The 27,920-nt window shown below is 39.0% G+C and overlaps 1 protein-coding gene across 1 annotated transcript in view; it reads right to left on the reverse strand.

Annotated features, from left to right (window-relative positions):
* The window catches only part of TANC2 (tetratricopeptide repeat, ankyrin repeat and coiled-coil containing 2), a 508,124-nt gene that overhangs the window by 283,348 nt on the left and 196,856 nt on the right, over window positions 1-27,920 (reverse strand). Inside the window, 2 exon segments of the mRNA XM_065577500.1 lie at window positions 12,864-13,043; window positions 24,443-24,514. Of these exon segments, the coding sequence (XP_065433572.1) occupies window positions 12,864-13,043; window positions 24,443-24,514 (252 nt within the window).

Here is a 27,920-nt window from a genome sequence, read left to right on the forward strand (position 1 = left end):
GGGTCACTCACTGGCATAGGTCTCGAGCAAGCAGCACACGGCTTGAAGCCCAGCAACTGGGGCATACCTTAGTGCTATCAGCAGAAACCTTGAAACGAGGAGAAACAAGTCCAAAAAACTTCGTTGGTATTTTTTTACACAACTAAAACTTACTAACTATGCTAACTACTAGACCAATTATATTATATACAATATCATACACAAAGCTGAGAGAGAACTGTTCTGGTATTGAACAGGGGTTCCAATGACCATCAAGGGCAGTAAGAAGTAACTGAGAGGGGCTAGGGCAGCTCTTCATGACAATGGCATGTGGCACCAGAGGGAGCTTGAGCCGCCCAACAGGTCTGAGGGGAAAAAAATTCTGACAGCCGTGCGCTGAGTGTGCAGACGTCAAGAGCGGAATGCACATATGAAATCACTCAAAGAAAAGCATTATCAGGCTTCTTACAGTGTTTTTACTCTTGTTTCCCCTATCTCCTCTTTCTTCTTATTTTGTGTCCCTGACCGGGAGAGGGGGAGGCATAGCCCCCATGCTTCCAAGATGAGAAGAAAATAAAACCGTAAGGAGAAAACTAGATTAAGTTTATATAATCGGGGGCAGTGTTTCAGCACTCGGCCTTTCTTTCCCCTGCTGGTGGCACAACATGACCTTCCGTCCTTTAATCCTCTCTCATAGTATGGGAGAAGAGAAAGACATGGGCCATACGTCGTTGAAGTCAGGAAATGTAAAAACTAGATGTTATGGATTCAAACTGACTACAGCAGAAAAAGAACAGCAGGATAAAACAAAGTTGAAACTCCAGAGAAACAACAAAGTAGCAAAAAGGGAGGCTTCTTTAACTTAATCTTAACCCTTAGCTTCTCAGCAGGATGAAAAATGGTCAACAGCTTTAATAAGCTGTCAAAATACAGATTCATCTTGATATTTAAATAAGTCCCCTCATATGGTTCTTGAAAAAATATTGATGAATTTGCAGGTCAGGCCTACAGCACCTAAACAGTCCATTTCAGAAAGGGAGGCCTTTGGAGAAAGAGTGTAAAGATTTGGAAGTCTGTAAAAGCCTGGAGATTGGAGGTCCAAGAACTGTGGTAGAGTCATCAAAGGATTAACCATTATACTTGCCCGTCAATGTAGAGGAGCTGCAAGCTGAGCATGGGTAACCCACTGAATGTCATTCACAAAAGGAATAGGGAATTGTACTTAATCCACAAATAAGAAAATCTCAGTAAGTGCAGGCCTTAAACTTGATTAAGTTCTGAGCAATAACAACAAGACTGTGAAGCCTTAAATGTCGTAGGGGTACCAAGCATGCGATTCGGATCTGCGTGGCAGGATTGGCAAGGCCAGTCATGGACAACCAGACTGATCTATACTTGTCCTTCCTGAAGTCCCACAGACTATGTGGATCAGTGGAACTTTGGAAGGTCCATGAGAAGGTGAGAAGTTTCTCCAGAGGATAGCGTGAACATGCCTGTGGAGCTGGGTAACTACTGCAGTCTCTGCACAGATTGGGCATACCGAGCCCACACCTCTGCACAGTGTGGAATCACTGACACATATGACAAGAATAGAAAGTACCTGGCAGAATCAAAAAGGCAGAAACAATTTAAAAAGCTTCTCTTAAATAAAAGTAAAAATGCATGTGGGCGTTCAAAAAAAAATCTTGGCCTTAACATGGCACTTTTCAGAGGAACACTGTACTTAATTCTTAGGATTTTTCATATTCTAAGCTCTTTGGGGCAAGGAACTTGCCTTCCTATCTGTCAGCAGAGTGTCTCACACTATATAAATAATTACTAATTCATTACAAACACAATGTTACCAGATTATTTAGGGTAGTAATGAGCATATCATTTATTTACATATAAAGAATGCATTGATAACTGGAAACGAATTATAATAAAGCATTAAAACAGACTAAGCTAATATGAAACTGGATACCATTCCAAGCTGTTTTTTATATCTTCTAGGACATTTCTTGGCTCTAAAATAAATAACTAATATTTTAAAATAACCTTATTTTTACCATGTCACTCTTCTGAAGAAAAACATATCTGCATTCTTAGACTTTTCATTATAGAAAAGGAAACCCCAGAGGACCACAGCATAAAGTAAAAATAGTTCTAAGCATCCCAGTAGACTCTAGGTTTTTGGACTATAGTGCAGGATATTTTTAAAAATAAAACAGTATTTCCAGAAGGAATGGGAAACAATTCCTTTTAGGTAAAGCCTGAGCTTCATATAATCTGTTTTCCAGAAGAACACACACGTGACAGTTAACTTTTCTTAACATGAGGCAGCTTGAAGATTCTTCCAAAACGTTGAATTTGTCAGTGCTCCAATGCTTTCTTTTTCAGAAAGAATTATAGCTTTCGTCTCCTGCTTCTTTGTTGCTAAGATGAAAGTTGCTTTTCAGAGCCCAAAATATTTCACATATTTAATGTGAAGTTTTGGTCCAGTCCTATAGTCTTTATTCATGCAGAATTCACATTAAAGACAGTAGGATAATAAAGCTAGACTACACTCCTTTCCATACGTTAAAGTCTTGCTATTGCTTGTTGGTCTCTTCAACTACAGTCCAATCACCCTTTTCCCCTTCAACTCAATACTCACTGATTGAGATGCCTACAACCCTGGTGTTTACCTCCTCACCTCAAAACTTACTACTGGAATCAATTGTTATCAGTGTCAACGCTCTCTGTTCCACAGAAACTGCTCTTGCTAAAGTCGTGAATGACCTCTTCCTGGCTAAATCTCAAAACCATGCTTCTTTATGAGTGTAACGTCTACGTTGAATGTATTCACCAAGCCACCTCCTTCACCACTTTCAAATCCCTTTGCAAAAGTCACTTCTGCCACAAAAGCTAAGAGTTGTGAATCACAGGATACATTTGGGGGACAAGAAAGGGAGAAGGAGCCTCAAGCTATATTTCTGGGGATCTTATCATCCTAGTCCATTTCCCTCTCCATGCTTGTTTGATGACCACTTGAAATGGAAATCTGTTCCTGAACTAAATTTTCTTTATGACATGCCCAACATAACTTTATGATTTTAGGGTTTCTCATAAGTGGCTGGCCCTGTTGATATTTTCTGCAAGAGGAACAAAAAAGCATGGAGGTATTTGTTCTGAGGAAACCCTCCTCCCCACAGCATGTCCTCCCCGCCCCCCAAAAAATTAGATAGATTTAATAATTAGAAATGGAAGGGTGGACTGCAGGTCAAATTTTGCCAAAAGTGTTCTTTTACAAATATATTTTGGTTAATGAAAAAAACATGAACTCAAATTACTTCCAAGATATCAGCTTCCTTAACTTACCTCACTAGGCCCATATATTCCTGTACACAAGTCATTAGCAAAAGCTTATAACTTGGTTAAGAGTATTTTATAGAAGACTATGAACCGAATTCTGCTCTCAGTTACACTAGCGAAAATATAAAGTTACTCCGAATGTATGTCAGTGTAACTGACAAGATAATTTGCCCCCATATGTGTTATAATATCCTCACAGCATATTATAAGTATGAATTAAAGATTTGGGATGGCTTGAACTCAGAATTTTATTTACTGTTGCCCGTGGTACTTTCAATTAAGAAATCAAATACAAATCAACTTTTCTAATAAAGGTCTTTCTTTTGCCTGTAACGTCATAGGATGATCTAAATATGACCTACACCTACATCATGTTCTCAAACCGTGGTTCAAGCATTTAACTCTGTTACTCTCAGTTCAAAATCTACTCCCCACTAAGAAGCAATTCCCTGGAACCTTTCTATGCCTATCGGCAGCTATGTAGCCAGAAAAAAAACAAAAACGTATGTGAAGCCAGGTACAAGCCAGATTTCTTCATACGTCATAAATGAAGAGATGCCCATTAAAATATATATTTTGGTAATTAAAAACAAATCTTTGCATCTGGGGTTTACAGCTTGTATATCAATTTTCAGGTTGTTTCATTTTCAAAGAGCAGAGATAGTAAACACTGGAAACACAGGATTTTCAATGGAAATTCTAACACAACTTTAGCTAGTTCAATATGCATAGAATCATAGAAGATTAGAGTTGGAAGAGACCTCAGGAGGTCATCTAGTCAAACCCACTGCTCAAAGCAGGACCAACCCCAACTGATTCTCATGAATATTACTGATTCTATTCAAAATCAGAAAACAGCATACATACAGCTGAAGAATCATATATATCAAAGTATTATCGCCTATAAAATTAAGGAAAAGGTAGTAATTCATTTAATCCAAACTTTTCCTTATTTCAGCAGACATGTCAGATCACAAAAATGCTTTAAGCTCACAACCTTCTGTTGGCCTATCGATTTACAAAGCAACTATTATGCCATATTGTGCCACATGATGCAGGACTTTGCTTTTAAAAGAAAATGGAAATATGTGAAAAACTCCTTTAAAACTTTTATCAAGGTCCTATAAAAAGAGCTTAGGAATCATATGCTAACTCCTGTTTGCAACCTAAAAAGCATACTTGTCTTTATAATCTCATTCTCCAAAACAGACTAGAAAGACTAATAATTCCATTACCATCACTCCTCGAGTAATTAGAAATGCTCATTTGGGAGTATTCTATATTCATTCTCATGAAAACAATGCAGGTAGATTAGCTTTCAGGTACAGAATTACAAGGCTTCCTTATTATAATTATATACCTCTTTGTAATATGATTGTCCTTAACATAAGGCCACTTGTAAACTGACTCTCAGTTCTAATGTGGATCATAATAAACTCCCTATTTATCACATGGATGATGTTATATAGAACTTGTAAAATACAGGTCTCCTAAGAGTAGCCTTAAATAAAGTAAAAACACGGTACATTGAAAATAATAAGAATTAGATCTGAAAAATGAACATTTTGTATATTTTGAATTTTTGGAGGGAACAGAATGATATGCGACATAGTCTTACAAATTTTACATTTGATCGTGTTAGGTGCCGAGCACTCTTCACTCCTTTCAGTGGAAGTGGAGGGCAATCAATGTGGATCAGAAATTGACTCAAGTTTTCTTTATTATATATCAGATATTACTTCTAACAAATTCTAAAGCCATTCATGTGTGGCAGCTCAGTAACTAAAAGCAAGAACTGAAAGAGATCAGTGAATTCCTGCACTGTGTAGTTACTGATTTATCAGTAGTTTCCGATAAATAAAATATTAAGTTTGAAACCAACAGTGGCATAGTATCAATATTTAGACACTGAAAATACTGTAGCCATTACAGTATTTATCTTTCACAAGATATTTGTCAATATGGTAGTAAGTTCTAATATTTAGTACAAAGTCCACTATAGGAATTTGTCCTTTCCTTTTCCGTGACAAAATCTGGATTTAATGCAAATCTTAAAAGAGTGTTTTGGGGAACACTGCCAAGAAAGGCTTTGAATAAGCTACAGTGTCTGTTTTTAAAAGGGTTAATTTTTACCATATGCCTCTGAAGATGACCTAGAACAAAGCAAGCTTCATGATTATCTAAAGAAAAATGTTACTGAGTATAACCTTATTTCAGCTGATAAGAACAGATACTACACTTGATCTTTGTTCCTGGACTTGGCTGCCCAAAATCTCAAATGTAGATAATACTGAAGTTCATCTATATACTGAGAAATTGTCTTGGTAAACTCACCCTGAGAAGCAGAGGATAAATATTTGGGAGAACAATTATATTTATCTATCAAGTATTACAATGTGCTTTACTAAAAGACTAAGTGAACGTACACAGATTAGCAAATAGACAGACTAAGAACTATATGGAGTCTAACAAAAAAGGCACCATAGTCTTACAAATTCAAAACCTTCTGGGTGAAATCCATCCCTAAGTATGGAGGTCCTGTGCCGAATCCCACTTGCATTTTCCATGGGGGAGGGTGGCAGGCAGTGCAGCCACCAAGGGGCAACTTCACAGTTTTGTTACAGAGGGAGGAGGCTTTTAGCTGGCCTCAATTAAATCACTGTAGGAGGGACTACTACAAACTCCTTATTTAAAGGACTTGGAAAGGCAGTCTCCAATTACTTCAGCCCCTAGGCAAGAACAGAGGCCATGCACCCTAAAGGCCTGATGTAATTTGTGATGGTGAATTCTGTCCTCCCGTCTCCATGGAGCTGCACACAAACACCAGTGAATTATTCCTGCTTTGTGAATGGTGAAACCTGTTTCACCCAGAGTGAATTGAACAACCTTGCAGCACACTCTGAAGGTCAACAGCCTTGGGCCATGTCTAGATTAGAAAAATAGATGTTGTTTAAAAATGCATATTAACTAATCTCTTTTTTAAAAACACAAATGTAGATCGGATTTAACACACATAAAAAGGTGTCAACTGGTCAAGCTTTGACTCCCCTGGGGTTGACTGTGACCAGCTAGCATGTTTTAAAAAACATTAAAATGTGCATGAGGTGGGTGAGAGCAGGGTTGGGTGGGGGGTGTGGAGAGGATGAGTGGTGTTAATAAGTGGAAGAGTGCAAGAGAATTCTAGGAGGGGGACAGGTGGGTAAACAGGTATATGGTGAAGGCAGGAAAATGTTGGGAAGCCATAGATGTACATGGTATCTGGGAGAGAAGAGGGCCATGTGTGGGGAGTTCCTGTGATAGTGAAACCAGAGTAGTAGACTGGCATGGGCCTGGGATGGGGAGTTCAGTCTCTATATGCCAAGGCATTAATGCCAGAAAAGCTCCTTGTGGCACTGCTATCTCAGCTCCCCTGTACATCAAGGCAGAGCCATGGATGAAGCTGAGGTGAGGAGCAGGAGTCCACAAAAAAACCCCAGATACATCAACACTTGGGGATTGATCTCCTCTCCCGCATTCCCACGCCCAGAGCCCCTTTTGCATACCACATGTCTCCCTAACACAACCCCCTTCCCTACACACAGTTCTCCTCAGCCCATGTCCATCTACCTGCCCCACTAGCCATCCCCAGTTCCCCCAACACCAGCAAGCACCACCGTGGGGAGCAGGGAAGTGACTGTGTGAGAAGGGTATGGTGGTGAGCAGGGTATGTGAGGGGGTTAGGACAGAGAGAGCACCCTTAGTTTGGTCCTCAATTTTCTCTCTGTTTTGGGAACACCATCTTACACTCCTTGAGTTCATTCCACCACAGAAAATACTGCTGGGTGGTAAACAGAGGGTTATTACCTGAGGATGTGGGAGCTTTGCTAGGGACAAAGTTCCTTAACATGGCAGATAAATCTCTCCTCCCATTTTCCTTTTGTTTATTCTTCAAAGCAGAGAGGTAGGGAAGCTCAGAGAACAGATCAGACAACAATGACCAAGTATCAGTGCACAAGAACAAAGAGCAAAGCATAGGAGTATATGCCCACCTAGAATTTCAAGAACTATAAAGCACCAGAAGAGCAACATCACTCAGTGAGAGAAAAAAAGTCAGAAAAGAATGCAGTGATCCATGATGTGTGCTTTCAGGGTAACTTGATTCCTTATAATAAGAGGTCACAGAGTAGCAGCCGTGTTAGTCTGTATCCGCAAAAAGAAGAACAGGAGGACTTGTGGCACCTTAGAGACTAACAAATTTATTAGAGCATAAGCTTTCGTGGACTATAGCCCACTTCTTCGGATGCATATAGAATGGAACATATATTGAAGAGATATATATACACACATACAGAGAGCATAAACAGGTGGGAGTTGTCTTACCACCTCTGAGAGGCCAATTAATTAAGAGAAAAAAACTTTTGAAGTGATAATCAAGCTAGCCCAGCACAGACAGACAGTTAGATAACAAGTGGGAGAATACTTACAAGGGGAGATAGATTTCAATGTTTGTAATGGCCCAACCATTCCCAGTCCTTATTTAAACCAGAGTTGATTGTGTCTAGTTTGCATATCAATTCTAGCTCAGCAGTTTCTCGTTGGAGTCTGTTTTTGAAGTTTTTCTGTTGTAATATAGCCACCCGCAGGTCTGTCACTGAATGACCAGACAGGTTAAAGTGTTCTCCCACTGGTTTTTGAGTATTTTGATTCCTGATGTCAGATTTGTGTCCATTAATTCTTTTGCGTAGAGACTGTCCGGTTTGGCCAATGTACATGGCAGAGGGGCATTGCTGGCACATGATGGCATATATCACATTGGTAGATGTGCAGGTGAACGAGCCCCTGATGGTATGGCTGATGTGATTAGGTCCTATGATGATGTCACTGGAATAGATATGTGGACAGAGTTGACATCGGGGTTTGTTACAAGGATAGGTTCCTGGGTTAGTGGTTTTGTTCAGTGATGTGTGGTTGCTGGTGAGTATTTGCTTTAGGTTGGGGGGTTGTCTGTAAGCGAGGACAGGTCTGTCTCCCAAGATCTGTGAGAGTAAAGGATCATCTTTCAGGATAGGTTGTAGATCTCTGATGATGCGCTGGAGAGGTTTTAGTTGGGGGCTGAAGGTGACAGCTAGTGGTGTTCTGTTATTTTCTTTGTTGGGCCTGTCTTGTAGGAGGTGACTTCTGGGTACTCGTCTGGCTCTGTCAATCTGTTTTTTCACTTCAGCAGGTGGGTATTGTAGTTTTAAGAATGCTTGATAGAGATCTTGTAGGTGCTTGTCTCTATCCGAGGGATTGGAGCAAATGCGGTTATATCTTAGAGCTTGGCTGTAGACAATGGATCGTGTGGTGTGTCCTGGATGGAAGCTGGAGGCATGTAGGTAAGTGTAGCGGTCAGTAGGTTTCCGGTATAGGGTGGTATTTATGTGACCATCGCTTATTAGCACAGTAGTGTCCAGGAAATGGACCGCTTGTGTGGATTGATCTAGGCTGAGGTTGATGGTGGGATGGAAATTATTGAAATCATGGTGAAATTCCTTGTTATCTAACTGTCTGTCTGTGCTGGGCTAGCTTGATTATCACTTCAAAAGTTTTTTTTTTTTCTCTTAATTAATTGGCCTCTCAGAGGTGGTAAGACAACTCCCACCTGTTTATGCTCTCTGTATGTGTGTATATATATCTCCTCAATATATGTTCCATTCTATATGCATCCGAAGAAGTGGGCTATAGTCCACGAAAGCTTATGCTCTAATAAATTTGTTAGTCTCTAAGGTGCCACAAGTCCTCCTGTTCTTCTTATAATAAGAGTATCTTTCAAATGAATTGGACATTGAAAGTATATGATGGAGTGTTAAAATTATGCACACTAGTGTCAGAGGGGAAAAAAATAAAGTTATCTGTTAACAATGAACTGCAAAAGTGTGGAATTCCATAGCCCAAGTTTCTGATAATTAGCTATTGAAATCTAATTCTTGTTGCTCTCTTATTTTATTATTTTACTCGTTACATGCTTTTCTACTTTCTACTGGACCTTTACTATTATTACTATTAAAGGTAATTTATATAGAGCTGCAAATTTACACAGAGATTTTCAGGGTTAGACATATTACCTGTCCCCAAAAAGCTTTATTATACAGGCATACAGATTGATTTGAAAATTGAAATAAACAGCATATTCATCTGTCCCCACCCAATACTCTAACTTACTGTCTCTGTGCTGCCATAAATTAGACCTAGTTTAACCCCAATTTATCTCTGCTTGTGTCAGTAATGTTGAAAATACTATGGAGATGTTGCTTTCAGTCCCATGAAGAAGAACCTCTTAAAAGCAACATGAATTGGCTGTAACAGGACATCTAACCCCTCCAGTCCACCTTAAGTTTGGCATCTCTAAGTTGGTCTGTAACTCTGCATCTGTCTTGTTTCAAAATGGGGTCATATGGAGAGGAAACTATTGTTCAAGATTGCCAAAATTATTTGGGATGTAAAGGAGAAAGCATATTTTATACTGATGATGTGAGATTTTGAGTCCTTTTCAATGTTATTGCTCAATGACCTAAAAACCTTGAACCCTGTTTAAAATGGTTAATAGGGAGGCTCTTACTGAATCCTCTAGCTTTAAGGTGAATTGAAGGAAGAGAAATTCAGGCCCAAGTTAAATCAAGAGAAGTTTTGTCACTGACATTAATGCAGTCATGATTTCACCCAAAAGGAGATACTTTCACTTTGGTCCAAGTATCTTTGTCAAGATTTGACATGTGAAATAGGAAAAAGACACCTTTTCTAAAAAGAAATCTAAAAATATTTTTTCCAGCTCTGAATTGGCAAATACTACAAACATTTTCTCTGAAGCATTCATTTTAAAACTTAATTTAAATTAAACATATTTCTTCAAACTTAAGTGCCTAGTAAAAATGATCTGTCCTCAATTTCAAAACAACGAGTAAACAGCAAAAAAGCCTTTTTGCATGGAAATATGATGTACTACTCAGAAGTGAATTTTAAACTAGTATTTCAGAGGAAAATCTCACCTTCCCTGCTTCTGATTGGGAGAATTCTCAAACTTCTAACAAAATCAAAGATGTAGCTATATATAGCTAATATTATAAACTACATGGAAATCTAGCAAAGGACTGGCATGTAACCAATATACCAGTCTTTAATTCTCTAGAAATGTCCAGTACAGCCAAAGATGCAACATGACCATCACACCAATACCATTATTTGGGGGATCACATGCATGCATTCCACATGAAAACCATTTTTAAATTATCTCTGAGCTATTCATTTATAATAGCAATAATGTCTTCATTGCAGGGCATTCCATGGAGAGTAATGATCTCTTGGGACTAATGGCCTATATGCGGATCATTAGTCCGAGGAAGAGTGTTTCCTTTATTGTAATCATTTAAATATTCACCAGCAACAACAAAAATCATTATTTTAAGCAATTATTTGTTTTCAGTCTTGTGCAAACAATGATGTACCTATTGTTAACAAAAAAGGCACTTCCATTCTTAGACATGTAAAGTCACTGAAAGAAACATCAAATGTTAGAAACAACTCTTCAGCCCTTCCATATGGTTAAACATTTTGTAGGGGAAGTCCAAAAAATATGTAATTCTTATAACACATTTTTTATATTTTATAGGAGTTTTCCAACAATTGTTAACTGAAGAAATACAATCACATGGAAAACTATTTTGTTTTTATTCTCAGCCCCACTCCACAGTTTGTTTGTGTTAGTTGATCTGTATTGTCAACCATTAATGCAGAAAGGAAAGTTACTCATCCATAGCTGGAGTTCTCAAAGTATATTGCCTGGGAAGACCCAGGCTCATTCATCCTAGTTCCCTGCTTCTTTGGAGTCCTCATTTGATATTCTCAATTGCTGCAAAAGAACTATGGGCAGTGGGGAGATGGGCCCTTACATAACTTCACACTAAATGTTTTGATTCATGGAGCCCTGATGACACATGTGCAACTCTGCAAAGGCAAGATACTCTCAGTGCTCCAGTAACAGGTAAGTCATCTTTCTTTTTTCTTACATGTGTCTATCATTGTGACAGCAAGAATCCTACAGTATAATGGAAATGGGAGGCTGGAACCCAAACTGAAGGATGGGATGAGTTCTAATTTGCTTCATTTTTCTGTTGACCGCAAGGGGCAGAGCTATCAGTGGGAAAGCACACAAAGCCTAACTTAGAGAAGCAGTCTCCAGTTTTGCACTCACAATTAATTAAGCATACATGCTGTGTCACAACACAAAGATAGCTATCCGCTGTGAAGATAACGGAGCACTGAATGCTGCTTATCAGAGCTTACAACTAAACTGAACCCACAGTTCCAAGGGATCAAGTCAATACTGATATTACAGAAACATACACTACATCTACCATTGCATTATTATTAATTTTTATTTTTATTACAATAGTGCTTAGACACCCCAACCAGGATTAGAGTGTCATTGTAATAGACATTATACAACCATATAGTAAGAGTCAATCTTTGTCCTGTAGAATTCACAATCTAAATAGCCAAGATAAAAGTTGGAAGAGTTCATAGATTTCAAGGCCAGAAAGGATCACTGTGATCATCTAGCTGCACATAGGCCATTGAATTCCCCTAAAATAATTCCTAGATAATTATTCTAATTGTTAAACATCTACACCTCACTTTCAGTTTGAATTTGTCTAGCTTCAACTTCCAGCCATTGGACCATGTTATAACTTTCTCTGCTAGACTGAAGAGTCCATTATTAAATATTTGTTCTTCATGTAGGTACTTACAGACCAGTGTGCTTCAATTAACAGCCTACGAGCCAGATCTGGCCTCAAAGGGCCTTCTGTTTGGCCTGTCAGGCACCAGTGGCTCCATCCCACTCCCCTCCTGCTACTCTGCCCCAGGCTCCCGATGGCTTCAGCCCCTGCGCTTTCCCTGCCAATCCCAGCTGCAGTGTCCCTATGATGACCAGTCTCTGAGCACCTAGTGGGGGAGTTGAATCCTGAGGGGCTTTTGAAAATCCCATTAGATGCCTATCTGCATCTTTAAGCACCTAAATACCTTTACAGATCTGGTCCACAGAAACCAAATAAATTACTTAAAATAAACTTGTTTAAAAACATACATGAAATGTCACTCTATGTGCTGCAACAAATAATGTACAGTTTGCTGAAGTCCCTTTCTCTCAGCATGCAAAAATTTAACATGTTACTTAAACTGCTGAAATGTCTCCATCTGTTGGCCTGACTTGAGCAAACTGATTCATGAGGAGACTGGAATTAAGTATTTTCTGGTACTACTTACAACATCCCTGAAAAACTAGAATGTGTGCAAACCAGATGATTATTTAAAGACTAGATAGGTCATTCTGTTAAACTGAGATCCAACCCATTTTCCTACAGTAATTTAATATTGCAAACATGGGTGTATATTCCAATTACAAAATCTTGTGACTCCAGCAGGCCATGTAGTTAACTAATGAAGATTTGTGCAAAGAAACTTGTTTGGTGAGCTTTATCTAAAATTTTGCACTGACCGATTTTAAAAGCCCCACTGAACTTATTTAAAGTCCTTACCAGTTAATTTCTTCACAGGTTGGAGCCGAACACTGATAGACTGATGTGTGAGTAAGGGGGAGGATGGAAGAGAGCGAGACATGCCCTCCATAATCCGAATGTGCTGCATACCTTCGGTCACTGGGAGTGGTGGAATAGCGTAGTCTGGTTCAAAAGCACAGTCGTTCTCTGTGGAGGTGCCTGATAGGAATGTAAAAATAAAACAGAACGGTTTGTAATAAAAGGCAGCCTACTGTTTTTATCAATTCCTAGACTCAGGAATTTGCTGGCTTAAGCTGGCTAGAGACTTTCTAATATTTCCATACTATTTCTCACAAAATCACACAAACTTTTTAGTATTGGACTGCTCCTTCTCATGCTCATCTTACAAAATGTTTATGCTTCCCATGAAGAAATTACATTTATACAATAGCAAAGAGGTGAATGTCTCATATAGAGTAACGAACAACATAACTAGTTAGATTTTAAGTTTTATCATTTTACTTTGTTAAGCATTCTAGAGTGATCAGTTTTAATGTAATTACTACCCTGGCGAATAATTGATTTTTTTCAGCCAACAAACCATTCATTTTGGTTCTGAAAATTGTTGGAATTTGTCAGCAAATTGGAAAAGTCCACTCAGCTTCAAAAAACTGTGTGTGCATGCGCATGTCCTTCTTATAACCTTTAGCCCAGTGGTTAGGAGGCCACTTGCCTTGGAGATGGGCGGTCCAGGTTTGAGTCCCCACTCTGGAGCAAAGACTTGAACTCAGATCTATCTCCTGTCAGGTGAGCATCCTAATCACCAAGTTTACAGGCTATTCAGGGGTTGGTTGCTCTCAGTGTCTCCTTTTGAAACGGTTCCACATTGCACAAATATTTAAATACTCATTGGAGCAGGGACTTGAATTCAGGTCTCGCTTCTACCAGGTAAGTATCCTTACCACAGGACTATAGGTTATTCTGCAGTCAATCTTTCTTATTGAAGCTGTTCGACTTTCTATAAATGCTTAAATATTAATTGGGCAAAAGAGCAAGAAAGAGTGGGAGAATGACTTTAGACTGGGAGATAGAAGATATAGACTCAGATCTTCTCTCTGCCTGGATTACACGGTGCATCAATATTTACCGTCTTCATTTTACCTGCTTCTTCACTTTGTAATATGATTTATTTATTAATTTGAATTTTTACTACTCTGCAATAAAAGAGCACCTCCTAAAACTCCAAGTGCTCTTGATAATCTTTCAAAAATACACTAATAAATGATGATTCACAGGTTTGTACTCACTTGTATCAGTTTTTGTACTCTGTCATGGTAGCTATAAATGTATATTGTATTCTATTTTTCAATTTCATTGCTGCTTTAAATAATTAAATACTTACATTATTTTATTTAAAATAAATATATTTATAAATGTATAAAATATATTTACATTCCTAAATACAAATATTCCTAAAATAAAAATTTTGTTTGACATAGTTCAGAGTTTTGTTTTGTTTATAGAAGGATATTTGTCAATAGATATACAGAAATTCTTACATTAAATGATATAAAATAGATCTATTTTAAAATAAAGTGTAAGGAGTCTGTTCAGAAAGGTTTTCAAATGTATTGTTTCTTATGATTTATAATCCCAAATAGATTTCCTCCCACCCCACCAAAAAGATTCCTGTCTGGTGCACACATCTAAATCTCAGACTAGTCAGAAATCTTTAGGCTCTAAAAACTACAGAATTAACAGACCTTAATGTGTATTTCATGCAATTTTATAGGACCACACAGAAACAGATCCCTTAGATTTCTATTTGTCCAGTGATGCTATCCATTGCTCTTTTCACTTCTCCACTCTCATTTATTAGAATGACAGAGGAGCTGCGAAATATGGAGTCTGTTACCTTATTATTTCTTTGATTACCATTCTTGTAGAACAGCAAATCGGAGTACTAGGTACTAAAGAGCCTTTGGGCTAAGTAAAATATCTTTACCGAATTGAATTGTTGCCTTGTTTGAAATTCAGGTGATAATTTTAGAATCTAAGGGTATGTCTACACTACCTGCCGGATCGGCGGGCCGTGATCGATCCAGCGGGGGTCAATTTATCGCATCTAGTCTAGACGCGATAAATCGATTCCCGAGCGCTCTCACATCAACTCCTGTACTCCGCCGCCGCGAGAGGCACAGGTGGAGTCGACAGGGGAGCGGCCACAGTCGACTCAACGCAGTGAAGTAGGTCTAAGGTTATTCACATAGCTGAAGTTGCGTAACTTAGATCAATGCCCCCCCAGTGTAGATCAGGCCTAATTGAAGCTCCTCAAGGAACAGTGCCATCAAACGGTTCATTTCATTTGTCCTTGTTCTTTTTTCAAGTTCAAAGTTTAGTCTGTATCTCACTGCCACTCATTTCTGCAATTGCTCGAGCCCCCTTCTACCCAAAGCCCTACCAAACAAACCAAACCAACCAAAGAAGAGGAAATTAATAAAAGATCTACAAGAAACTCACAACTCTACCTCAAAGAGAGGCTTACCTCTAGAAAGGGAAAAGTGTGAGAGAAGTCCACTGAAGTTCTCTGTGAACTTTGCTATTGATTTTCTATGGAAGGTACTCATATGATGGCATGGGGTGGCAGTATCCCAGTTATTGCAATATAAGCAAACCGAAGACTGATGGGAATTATTATTATTGTTTTAACGTAGAGAACATTTGGAAGCAGAATTAATTTCTCCCTGCAACGTATGGAATAAGCAGATCTTTGCTTGTGATCCAGGTTACTTGATGCTCCTTCTCCAGTTACTAACTTTACCAGAATTTTTAAGCAAATATTCTGAATATTCAATAAATTGGGACAAACTGCTAACAATTGTACAGAGACATTTGAATGATATTCTAGATATGTATATTTGCCATACTGTATGCAGAGAAGCAAAAAGAAATGTGGACACTGAGTAAGTAATATGGAAAATTATGATTTATCCATTAAGACATCCTTGGTTTTGCTAACTGATGGTCAAGCTCTTACTTAAATAGAAGAGGGAAAATTAGAAATGATGCGTGAGATTCTCACCTCTTTCTTGTCCCTTTATGCCTGTTACAAGTGCTGGAGAGGCACAAAGGGTCTTGAAAAGCCCTGAATCCAGCTGGGGGAGAATTTCCCCTAGTATAGAAACTGAGGAAGATTACTGCAGGACTCCCTCACAAACCCTAGCACAGGGAGTATGCTTTGGGCAGGAGGCGCATAGCACCAGCCCAGAACACTGCAGAGATTCTGAGAAGCATAGCCACCCATAGGCCAGCCTGCTGTGATTTCGAGCGGGGCTGTTAAAATTCCACCACTGGTTACTCTGGCCCCCAGAGTAGCCTAGAACTGGGAAGGCATGAAGGTGACTTGAAGCCACCTTAGCCCTTGTTCGTCTTGGGCTATGAGTTCTGTGCTACTCCTCTTAATTATTAGCATTTGGGGCCACAAAAAGAAATGTGTCAAAATCTATGCTAGCATCTGCTACACAAAAGTTGCAAAAGGAATGATCTGCATCAATCTTTAATTTTATAGCGATAAACTGCCACATATTAAATGCCACATTCCCTTTCTCCCAAGTAATGACGACATCTGAGAACTGTTCCTAAGCCAATTGTTTGGAAGCGTGTGCTCAGAGGACCAGAATGGTACTTTGGCGCTTCATATAGTTCAGTTTCTTAAATTACTGGCTTGGAAAGGAGGCTCAACATGTCTGGGTGCAAAATTAAACATTTGACAAAAAGTACCATTCATTGAGTTGCTGTTCTTTTACAAAAGAGTGGGGTTGCAAAAGTGTAATTTAGGGCATAATTTGGATCTTTGTCTTCACATTTTTAACTAGTTTCTTGGGGTCAGTTTTGTGATCAGGAAAGGATTAACTGATTTCTTAAAAATAAAAACGGATCCAAATTTTCACACATCACTTGCAACAAATCAATTCTAATATTTGAAAAGAATTACTTAAGGACCTTCTGTTTCCAGAGGCATCTCGCTAATACACTGGAGTACTGTGGCATTCTGTGATAACTTGCCTCCAAATTTACAATGGTTATCCTTTATTGCAAATATACATTACTTGATATCTGATGCATAAACTATACTTACTGAGCAGAGAATTATGAGAGGTGCATCTAAATTTCTCCCAGATTATCTCATTTCTTTGATTTTGCAAAAGATCAGATAGATTTTAGCCATGGGTTCTGATCACCTTTGTTCCTGTGTTATAATTTTCCTCTCCGAAAGCAATTATTTGATTTCCATTGGATAGCTTTGTGTGACTTTCAGTAGTTTGTGTGAATAAATATAGGTTTATAAAAACTAATTCACAGAGGTGGATAACAGAGCTGAATTGTCACATGTGGATAAGGCAGAAAAGATAAATGCCTTCGATACATTATAATTCAGAAGAGACAACAGCCTGAGTTTATTGTAGCTGTCCAAAAAAGGCTATATCAACGGTGTAAAATAGTCAATGGAATACATTATTCATTCACATAGCAGAAAACAGATTTAAATAATTCTGAAGTTCTCAGACAACTCCTTATCAGAAAACTGATAAAAAGTTATACATTTTACAGCTAAAATATACGGACCCATAACCAATCTCAAAGTCAAGGAATACTTCAAAACATAGCTGTATCCTTCTACAATGAAAAACAAAACAAAAATTAACTATTATTGCACATGCATGTTCAAGTGCAGTACTGGATGCCTCCATGTAGGACTCTTAACATCCATCTGACGATAGATGTTATTTTACTTGCCCACGTATCGAAGATTTAATCCTTAACTGATTTTTTTTTGCTTTTAAGACTTTAATTACCTCAAAGTCATTCTACTGCCGTTTCTTTGATATGCAAATTTCCAATTAATTCATAATGGATAACGATTTTTCCATGATTGATAAAAATACTTTGAGCTGGACGCTTTGGTCTGCTCTTTTCACTTCATACTGTTAAATGTTAAGAACATGCCTAAATGCTTTGCTGGATTGGGGCCAGAGTGCTCAGCAGTTTGCAGGATAATGCCCCTGGAGGGGTGCTATGCACAGGTTTCAAATTCCCTGAAAACATAGGTTCAAATTCCAGCATTCTGAGACAGCTTTAGTAAGCACCACACAGTTTTCTGCATGTGGTTTTTTGGAAGAGATGTATAAGGCTTGAATGCTATGCATTTGCTCCATTATAGTATAGGTCTGCAACAGAATCTGTGGTCATCATATCTGGCACTTGTCTAAAGCTGAGGGATACGTAGTCCAGTGTATTTCTATACGAAATGAACAATAAAAAAAGCAATAATGTGAACAAATGGCTATACACACTGATAGCACCTGTCATCTAAATTCTCAAAATGCTTTGCCAACTTTAATGTACTAACCCTCATAAAATCCTTGTCGGGTGGATGTTATCTTCATTTTACAGATACAGAAATTGGGGCACAAAAAATTAATCGATTTGCTTAAAGTCACACAGAGCAAGTAATTGGCAGAGCTGGAAAGAGAATCCAGAATCACTGAATTTCAGTCTCTTGCTCAAAACAGTGAACCATTCTCTTTTTCTTTTTTAGTCATTAATAAAACTTAAATTAAAAATGTTTTATTTATGGATTACCTACCAGATTTTAATTTTAACAAAAAAGTGATTCTGAATTCAGTAAACGCAAAGGAATATCTTTGGGGTGGAAAAACGGGAGAAATCGAAATTCTTGTTTTTTCGCAATTGCAAAATTCAAAAGGATTTGAACAGATTATTCTGAAATTTGTTTCGGTCATACAGAATATCTGATTTATAAATCACTGAAACAAAGGATTTACAGTGACTAACCCACAACTTTAGCAGTATTGCTACAACATATACTTACCCAAGACATATCCTGTACAGTGCATATACTAACTATTAAATTGTGTTCTGGATTATTTCAATATGATAAAATGTCATAGACTTAATAGATACATTTTTTTGTGATATTCCAAATTGTATTTTGATTTTTGTTGCAAGAGTCTGATGGTCTCACTTAAATGCTATGCATAACAAAATCTCGAAGCCCCTGTGGTGTAGTATGTATAGTATCAAGTATCAGAGGGGTAGCCGTGTTAGTCTGAATCTGTAAAAAGCAACAGAAGGTCCTGTGGCACCTTTGAGACTAACAGAAGTACTGGGAGCATAAGCTTTCGTGGGTAAGAACCTCACTTCTTCAGATGCAAGAAGTGCATCTGAAGTGCATTCTTGCATCTGAAGAAGTGAGGTTCTTACCCACGAAAGCTTATGCTCCCAGTACTTCTGTTAGTCTCAAAGATGCCACAGGACCCTCTGTTGCTATGTATAGTATGTTAGCATATGGAATAAACATAGGTTACAGTTAATAATAAATCACATGAAGCTTAAACACCCTTAATTTTTCCCCATGCAGAAGTCATACTGTCTCCTCTCCTGGACAGCTCTGAACCAATCTATTTTCATCTTCAGAACTTAATGCCAACATGATGACGCTTCTCCTGTCTGTACTAGCCCACATAGGTTGTGCTTATGCAAGCTAAAAGTTAGAGTAAAGTGGTATTTTGTTACTTTTTCCTTTGTTTTCTTTCCCTTTCCTGTTAATTGTGACTATTCCATGGGACACACTCATACAGAGCTCATTTCAAGTGTATACAGAGAAAAAAATCCCAAATTTTGAATGTTTACAAACAGAAACTGAACTGGTGCTGGCTCCATGCTGTGTTTTTCAGCTACTGCTAGGCTGAGTCAGAAGGTGGGTTACATGGGGATAGGAACCTAGGGAAAGAGAGGAGGGGCATGAGTCTTGGAGGGTATAAATGGGTGGCATGGAATAAGACAAGGGATGTGGAGCAGTAGCATGCCTCCAGTATTGCCAACTCTCACAATTTTTTCATTAGTGATGGGGTTTCAGATAGGGCTGGAGCTTGTCTTGCGATGACATGAATGCTCCAGCCTTGTCAGGAAGTTCAACCCTGAAGGATGCAGGTAGATTCTCTCCCCCACTGCTCACTGTTTTCACAGGAGGGGAGGGCGAAGGAGGAAACAAAGTGCCCATCAGCTCAGTAGGCCTCTGCTCTTTCCTCCACTCCAATGAGCAATGGAATCTGCTCCTTGCTCTTCCCCTTTATGCAACAACCAGTTTGGGAATAGGGAAGAGGGATAAGGGCACCACTGCAGCCCCCTGACCCAAGGATGGGGTGGAGTGAAGAACCCCCGAAGTAACAGGAGGACTAGAGGTGAGGTTGGGGGAGCCGAACTGATGGAGAGATTAGGATGGCTGGGCAGATGAGAGGTTGAGGGCAGCACTGATATGGGGGATAAAGATTGGAACTGGCACGGATATGGGGGTGGATTGCAGCACTGGTGTGTGGACAGAACAGATGTGGGGGCTGTGGGAGAGGCAGAATTGATGAGATAGGCAGATGTGGTGTCAACATTGATGTGGGAACTGTGCCATGGTCAGGCCATGGGTGGCCAGACCTAGTAATAAAAGCCAGAGTCCACAGTGCTGAGACAGGAGTCCAGAGTCAGCTGGGTCAGGATACCGGGAAGTCAGAAGCAAGAGGCAAACTGGAGATCAGAACCACGTCAGGAACTAGAGTCAAGCTGGGTCAGAGGCAGGAGACAAACTGGAGATCAGAACTACGAGTCAGATGCCAGGAAATCAAGCTGCAGAAGCATGAGCAATAGCACGAGGCTCACATTCCATAGCAGGATGGGGCCCAGTTGTTCACACAGCTTCCTGTTCCTACTGCTGGCTTAAGTAGGGCCAGCCGGTCAATCAACCACCCTGGGACTGCACCAAGAGGACCTCGGGGCAGAGCCTCACACTGGCTTGACTTCATGGGTCCCAGATCAGCTGGAGGGTTGGAGCATGGCCATTCCCATGAACTCTGTGGACCTGGGCTCTAGACCAGCGAGTCATGACAAACTAGGATGACAGGACTGCTTTGGGTGTTGGGTGTCTCAGCTCCTGCCTGGGGTTTAAGCCCACCTTTTCAATACATTCAAGAGTGGGCAACACTCATTGTCACACACACACACATTGGGAACGGGCAGAGGAGTTCAAAAATTAAAAGACGAATCAAAACCACAATATAATATTTCTTAAAAAATAAATCTCATTATTTTGGAGCAATATTTCACTTTTATTGTGGATCTGATTCATGATTTTTGATCTCCTGAGTTTGGAAATACTATACCTCTCAATTGTTCCTCATTTCAAAGGACATCACTTCTTTTAGGCTCAAAGCTATCTTAGTTTCCACACAAATTTGGTGTCCCCTTCATATGTGTGGATTGAAAATTATTTACTTCAGAAACACAATCATGAAACTGCGGCTAGATAAGTAAGAGCTATTTACACTAATGGCATCTTAAGTTTACAACATAAATAATTTGTGTGGGACTTTGTCACACACTGAATTGCACTCTGGGCCTCAGCAGGCTGAAAAGTATTGAAAGGTGGAATGAAGAGACACTATCTGGATTTGGAATGAGGGAGCCTCTTATAGAGGCAGCAGAAGGTACAATAGATGGGAAGTTCATGAGAGGAAGGGGAATAAAGAGGCTGGGTCCCATAGGGTGGGGGCTGAAAGTGAGGGGAGGAACAATGGAAGCATGAAACTGAAGTGAGGAAGGAAGTGATTCCAGTTTATAAAAGAGGGTTGTCTCCTCCAACCACAACCTTTGAGTGGTTTCAGGTGAATGGAGGAGAAACAGGGAATAAGCCCTTAAATAACTGGATATTTTTAAATTTTCATCTCATTTCTGATCCATCCAGGGGACTTTATGTGCTTCCTCTGATGGTTAGAATTACACAACAATCATTGTGTAGAGTCCAGGGAATAAAGGCCCACATTTTCAAAATGTGCTCACACTTTCAAACACACATGCCATACCTGTGTGCAGCAAACAATGAGCATACAAAACAGGGTTTGCCATCAATACAATTGTTTTTATAAATAACAAATAGATGATATCTAATGTCTCAATATAGGTTTGTGAAAGACCATATACATTTACATAGATAAATGATTAATATAGTTCGACAGGAAATGACTAACAATAATTTAAAAAATTTATGTATTAAAGTATGTATAAATGGTACCAAAGAAGAAGCAGGTCAGTCACTTTAATCACCAGGTTAACAAGATGCTATTTGGACAAAACTGGCCTTCTCCAGAACTCCTAAATGAAAATTTATGAATAATGTATCTGTCCATGTGTTGGAGGGAAAGAAAGAGATAAAGCCTAAATTTTATCTTGTTTAACTTGACCATTTCAATTACTGAACATATTTTTTATATATCTTGTAATTTACCTTTATACGCGTCACCTTTTTTTCTCTCTATGTCATTTTATTACAGACAGGGCTGGCAACATTGCCTACTATTAAAATTGTGTAATTATATGATCTTGTTTTCAATTGCTTATAACTTTGCCAAAATTTAACCATCTGGGCTGAAATCTTCTATGCTAAGGGTCTGCCTCAGGCTGAAGTTTAGTGGAAAATTTCAGCCCAAACAATTAATTTGTTTCCAAGAATGAGGCTAGTAAAAAAGACATTGTTTTGCTCATGTAAATTCAAACACCTTAGTCCTGGCATTTCCCAGTGTTTGAGTGCTTGACTTCGCAACCTTAATAATGATCTTTTAATATGATTTTGTGTGTATATATAATGTTCTTGATCAAGTACATACTAGCAAACAACATACCTGCAGCCCATAGCTTAGCATTTTTCCTATAGCATGAAAAGATCTTTTCCAGTGAATCACAGGTATGTCTAGCAAGTATTCAGCAGTGTGCTTTAGAAGAATATAGTACCTCAGACCATCAAAGTACCTGATTGTTATGTCCATCAAACACAATCAGAACATTCTGAAATCAGGACTTTAGTTAAACCTACGTATATGTATGTATGTACATATTTTAAATCTAAACAAATTAAACCACATCAGAGAGCACAATCAGAGGAAATGGGCCAGATATTCCCTTTACAATTAATATTACCAATAATAGCTTTTATATATTAAATAGAGGGAGGATTGAAAAGAACAGGTTATAATTTACTGTTATTAACCTTTTATTCCCTACCAAAACTCCAGGAAAGCAACCTGGTTCTGAATCCAATGTGGCTCTGGGAGCGTGTACAGTCATTAGAATTCATTGTTTCTTTCTAATCTAGCCTCAATTCTTATTATTTAAGATAAAAAATTCCAAATTAAAAAAAACTATTACAGACAACAAACCTCTATCAACAGTTGCCATTTCACACGGTTCAATAGTTTTAGTTCCAAATACCCATACCCCTAAATTTGTCTGCAGGCTTCAATCACTCAGAATACTTTTGCCAATACAATATTCTGCTGGCAACATTGGAACACAGCCAAAGAACAGAACTATTGCTCTGAAGTCAATGTCACTTCAACAAACTATTCGGACTCTACAGCAACAACAGATTTGGGGAAGGAAAAGAAAAGTGAAACAGAATTACTCCTGGAATCAGGTGCAGAAAACCACAGTGTGAATGAGCAAACATACCACCTAGGAGAGGCATGTTACTATGGAATGCCTTCTTAGTAGGCTGGTGAGCTGCATTTAAGGCTCCAAACACCAGAGAATGACCTACAACAGTATTTAACAGATCCAAATTCTCTTTTCTACTCCTACTGTATTACTGCTCTCCACAAATACAACATGGACCTCCCACCTCAGTGTTGGAGGATGGAGAAACTTGCCCAAAGGAAATGGTGTCCTTCTGCTGCACTGCAGTGAAGGACAGGATTTCCAGAGCCCAAACTAGATGCTACACACTCTCCATGTTACTACCCATGCACCCGTCTCCAGAAATGGGGGCAGAAGATTCATAGATTCATAGATTCTAGGACTGGAAGAGACCTCGAGAGGTCATCGAGTCCAGTCCCCTGCCCGCATGGCAGGACCAAATACTGTCTAGACCATCCCTGATAGACATCTATCTAACCTACTCTTAAATATCTCCAGAGATGGAGATTCCACAACCTCCCTAGGCAATTTATTCCAGTGTTTAACCACCCTGACAGTTAGGAACTTTTTCCTAATGTCCAACCTAGACCTCCCTTGCTGCAGTTTAAACCCATTGCTTCTGGTTCTATCCTTAGAGGCTAAGGTGAACAAGTTCTCTCCCTCCTCCTTATGACACCCTTTTAAATACCTGAAAACTGCTATCATGTCCCCTCTCAGCATAAGATAAGTGCCTGCAGAGTGCTTCTGCCACTGCTCTGTGGAATACTAGGAAGAACTCCTTCATCCCCAGCCTGAGGAACTGAGGATGTGAAGCCCTTTTACATAAATTAATAGATACTACAGCATTTATTTGAAAGGCTCCCACATGAATATTGTGCACCATACATTATTCCAGCTTCATTTCAACCCTTAAAATGGATCATTTTGTACCTTTCTGATCGTTATTAAATTGGTATATATCTAAATTACAATAAAAGCTACAATAAACCAGAAGAGCTGGATATCTTACCAAAATAGAAAAACTGCACAAAGCGGTAACATAAGAGAAGTAAACCCTCGAAGGAAAATGATACAAGCATTACCTTGCCCAGATCGGCTCTGGCGGGAGTCTACACTTGCCTGTCTTCGGTCTGGTGGTTCCTCGCTCCCTCCATCTGCATGAGAACCAAAACAGCATAAGTATACCAACATAGCAGATAGGTCAGGTAGACGCAACTTTTCCTCAAATACCATCACTTATCTTCTAGAAACAGCAGAAAAACAGGTCAATCTTGTTGTGTGAGTGACGAAATTAAAAAGGAGGAAAAAAAACAAATGCCTATATCCTGTATGGTATTTTTTTTATTTCTGTATAGCCCACTATAGCCACAATGCATGAGGTTCTTGCAGATGCATAGACTAAAAAAAACAAAAAACAAAACTGCCTTTAATTTTCTTCTGCCGATCCCAGACTTCTTAACATCAGAATCATACTTGTGCTTTTTCCATGAGTAAATTAATTCCTTTGTCTTGAACAGTTTTGTAAAAATAATAAATTTAACATATGTGAAACAAGTCCACAGTCAGCAGTAAATTGGAATATTGTGTTAAATATTGTTTCCCTTTGAAAATAATTCTATAAACAAACCAGGAAAAAAAATGTTTCTTGTTATCTCCTCCTGAAACTGTTTAGTAAAGCTGCAGCGGTAAATAGTAACAAGTAAATCTTGCCAGACAGATACTGAAAAGAACATGTAAATATTTTACAATTAATTACATGCCACTCTTCATTGATCAACTGACCAGATTAGTAACAATAGATGAGCAGATCAATAGAGATGTTTCAGTACATGTAGCAAACACAAGCTGAAAGCAGAAACAAGGAACTAGGAATTAAATGCATCATACTGAGAGTTATTTTAGCCTGGCTGTACAGAATGTTAAAGACCATAACAACATACACAAATATAGCAAGTACATGGTACAATCCAAAAGCCATTAGTCCTTACACAGGCAAAACTTCTAATGTCTTTAAGAAGTGTTTTAAAGTGATAAAACTTCTTAAATAGGAGGTTTACATCAGTAAGAACTTCAGGACTGGGCCAATAGCTTTGAGTGTACAGAAAGGTAAAACTTATGATTGAAATAAAAGTATAGTATTATATTAAAATATATAAAATATTTTTATAGATAAATCAACTGAACTTTGTCACAACCTGCTCAGTGATTGCATGCAAAAATTCATAGATTCATAGATTCTAGGACTGGAAGGGACCTCGAGAGGTCATCGAGTCCAGTCCCCTGCCCGCATGGCAGGACCAAATACTGTCTAGACCATCCCTGATAGACATTTATCTAACCTACTCTTAAATATCTCCAGAGATGGAGATTCCACAACCTCCCTAGGCAATTTATTCCAGTGTTTAACCACCCTGACAGTTAGGAACTTTTTCCTAATGTCCAACCTAGACCTCCCTTGCTGCAGTTTAAACCCATTGCTTCTGGTTCTATCCTTAGAGGCTAAGATGAACAAGTTTTCTCCCTCCTCCTTATGACACCCTTTTAGATACCTGAAAACTGCTATCATGTCCCCTCTCAGTCTTCTCTTTTCCAAACTAAACAAACCCAATTCTTTCAGCCTTCCTTCATAGGTCATGTTCTCAAGACCTTTAATCATTCTTGTTGCTCTTCTCTGGACCCTTTCCAATTTCTCCACATCTTTTTTAAAATGCGGTGCCCAGAACTGGACACAATACTCCAGCTGAGGCCTAACCAGAGAAGAGTAGAGCGGAAGAATGACTTCTCGTGTCTTGCTAAATGCTAAATGCTTCTTTCTTTTGAATGATCCTGCTGGTTCTGGTTTGAGAGAGACCCTATACTTCAAAAATTGGGGCATATCAATAAAATTAGCATGAGAATGTCTAAAACCCAAAGCTTTGTTTCTTGGCTAGGAAGAGCAATGATCCTAGGACAGCTGTCCACAAGGGCCAGTTTCCCAAAGCAAGTTACAGCTTGGCAGCCCTCGTAACTCATGTCAGCTGCTTTTGACACCAGGGTGCAGGTGAACTCCAGCCATGTCACTTTCCCTGGTCATGTTTCTATTCTGGCTGTGTAACCCACACACCTTCTGGGTGCGGTGTCAAGGAAAAGATGGCATAGGAACTATTCTAGCAGCTCTACAATGTTCAAGAATCCCACTACATGGGGTTATCCTCCTGGGGTTCACTACGCTGAGTTTAGAGCTGCTCCGTGCCATTGGAGTGGCACAAAGCAGCACTAATACAACTGAGGACGGAGTGGATATACCTACATTGTTAGTTATAGTATAAAATTCTTATTGGAAAATTCCTTCCCTTGGTTTTTGAAAATTATTGTGCATGAAGACAGAATGAAAATCACCAACAGCCCCCTGGCTACAAGCCCAGATTGACAACCACTAAGTCACGGACGTTTCAAATGAGTGCTTTCATTCAGAGTATGAAAACACAATTCAAGATGATGACTTGGTTAACTGAATTTTTTATAAAGGGCTCTAAAGAAATATCACAGTAGATGGGAAAAAACAGAAAAATCTATATCTGTGAGAAAGGGCATGCATTATTAAAACATCAAAAGGTACACACTTACTTTTTTTACTTTTATGATCTATACTCTATCACGTAGAGCATTCAAATAAAACTTAAAAATCTTATTAGAATAAAGAATTAAAAAACTAGATTAAAAGGAATAGGTGAAATATTTGTTTCCATGAAATTGGTTTTTAAGTAGTAAAGTTATTTGGAATATCAGATAGTACCTCTTTATACACTGCCTCTCCACAACTATTTAGGTAATAGTGATACTAGTCAGTTAGATTATACTTGAATTAAACACTTTTAAACAACAAAGTAAGCTCAAATGAGCTGTGTTAAGCATACATTTTCACTGGCTAGCATAGAAAAACATCATACATTATCTTTAAAATGCCTTTCACAATAATTTAGAAGCTTAAAGAGCTCCATATTCATAGAATCATAGAATCATAGAATCATAGAATATCAGAGTTGGAAGGGACCTCAAGAGGTCATCTAGTCCAACCCCCTGCTCAAAGCAGGACCAATTCCCAGCTAAATCATCCCAGCCAGGGCTTTGTCAAGCCGGGCCTTAAAAACCTCCAAGGAAGGAGACTCCACCACCTCCCTAGGTAACGCATTCCAGTGTTTCACCACCCTCCTAGTGAAATAGTTTTTCCTGATATCCAACCTGGACTTCCCCCACCGCAACTTGAGACCATTGCTCCTTGTTCTGTCATCTGCCACCACTGAGAACAGCCGAGCTCCATCCTCTTTGGAACCCCCCTTCAGGTAGTTGAAGGCTGCTATCAAATCCCCCCTCATTCTTCTCTTCTGGAGACTAAACAATCCCAGTTCTCTCAGCCTCTCCTCATAAGTCATATGCTCCAGACCCCTAATCATTTTTGTTGCCCTCCGCTGGACTCTTTCCAATTTTTCCACATCCTTCTTGTAGTGTGGGGCCCAAAACTGGACACAGTATTCCAGATGAGGCCTCACCAATGTCGAATAAAGGGGAACGATCACATTC

The sequence above is a fragment of the Chrysemys picta genome, chromosome 24 (genome assembly GCF_011386835.1).
Source record: "Chrysemys picta bellii isolate R12L10 chromosome 24, ASM1138683v2, whole genome shotgun sequence".
Classification (NCBI taxonomy): Eukaryota; Metazoa; Chordata; order Testudines; family Emydidae; genus Chrysemys; species Chrysemys picta.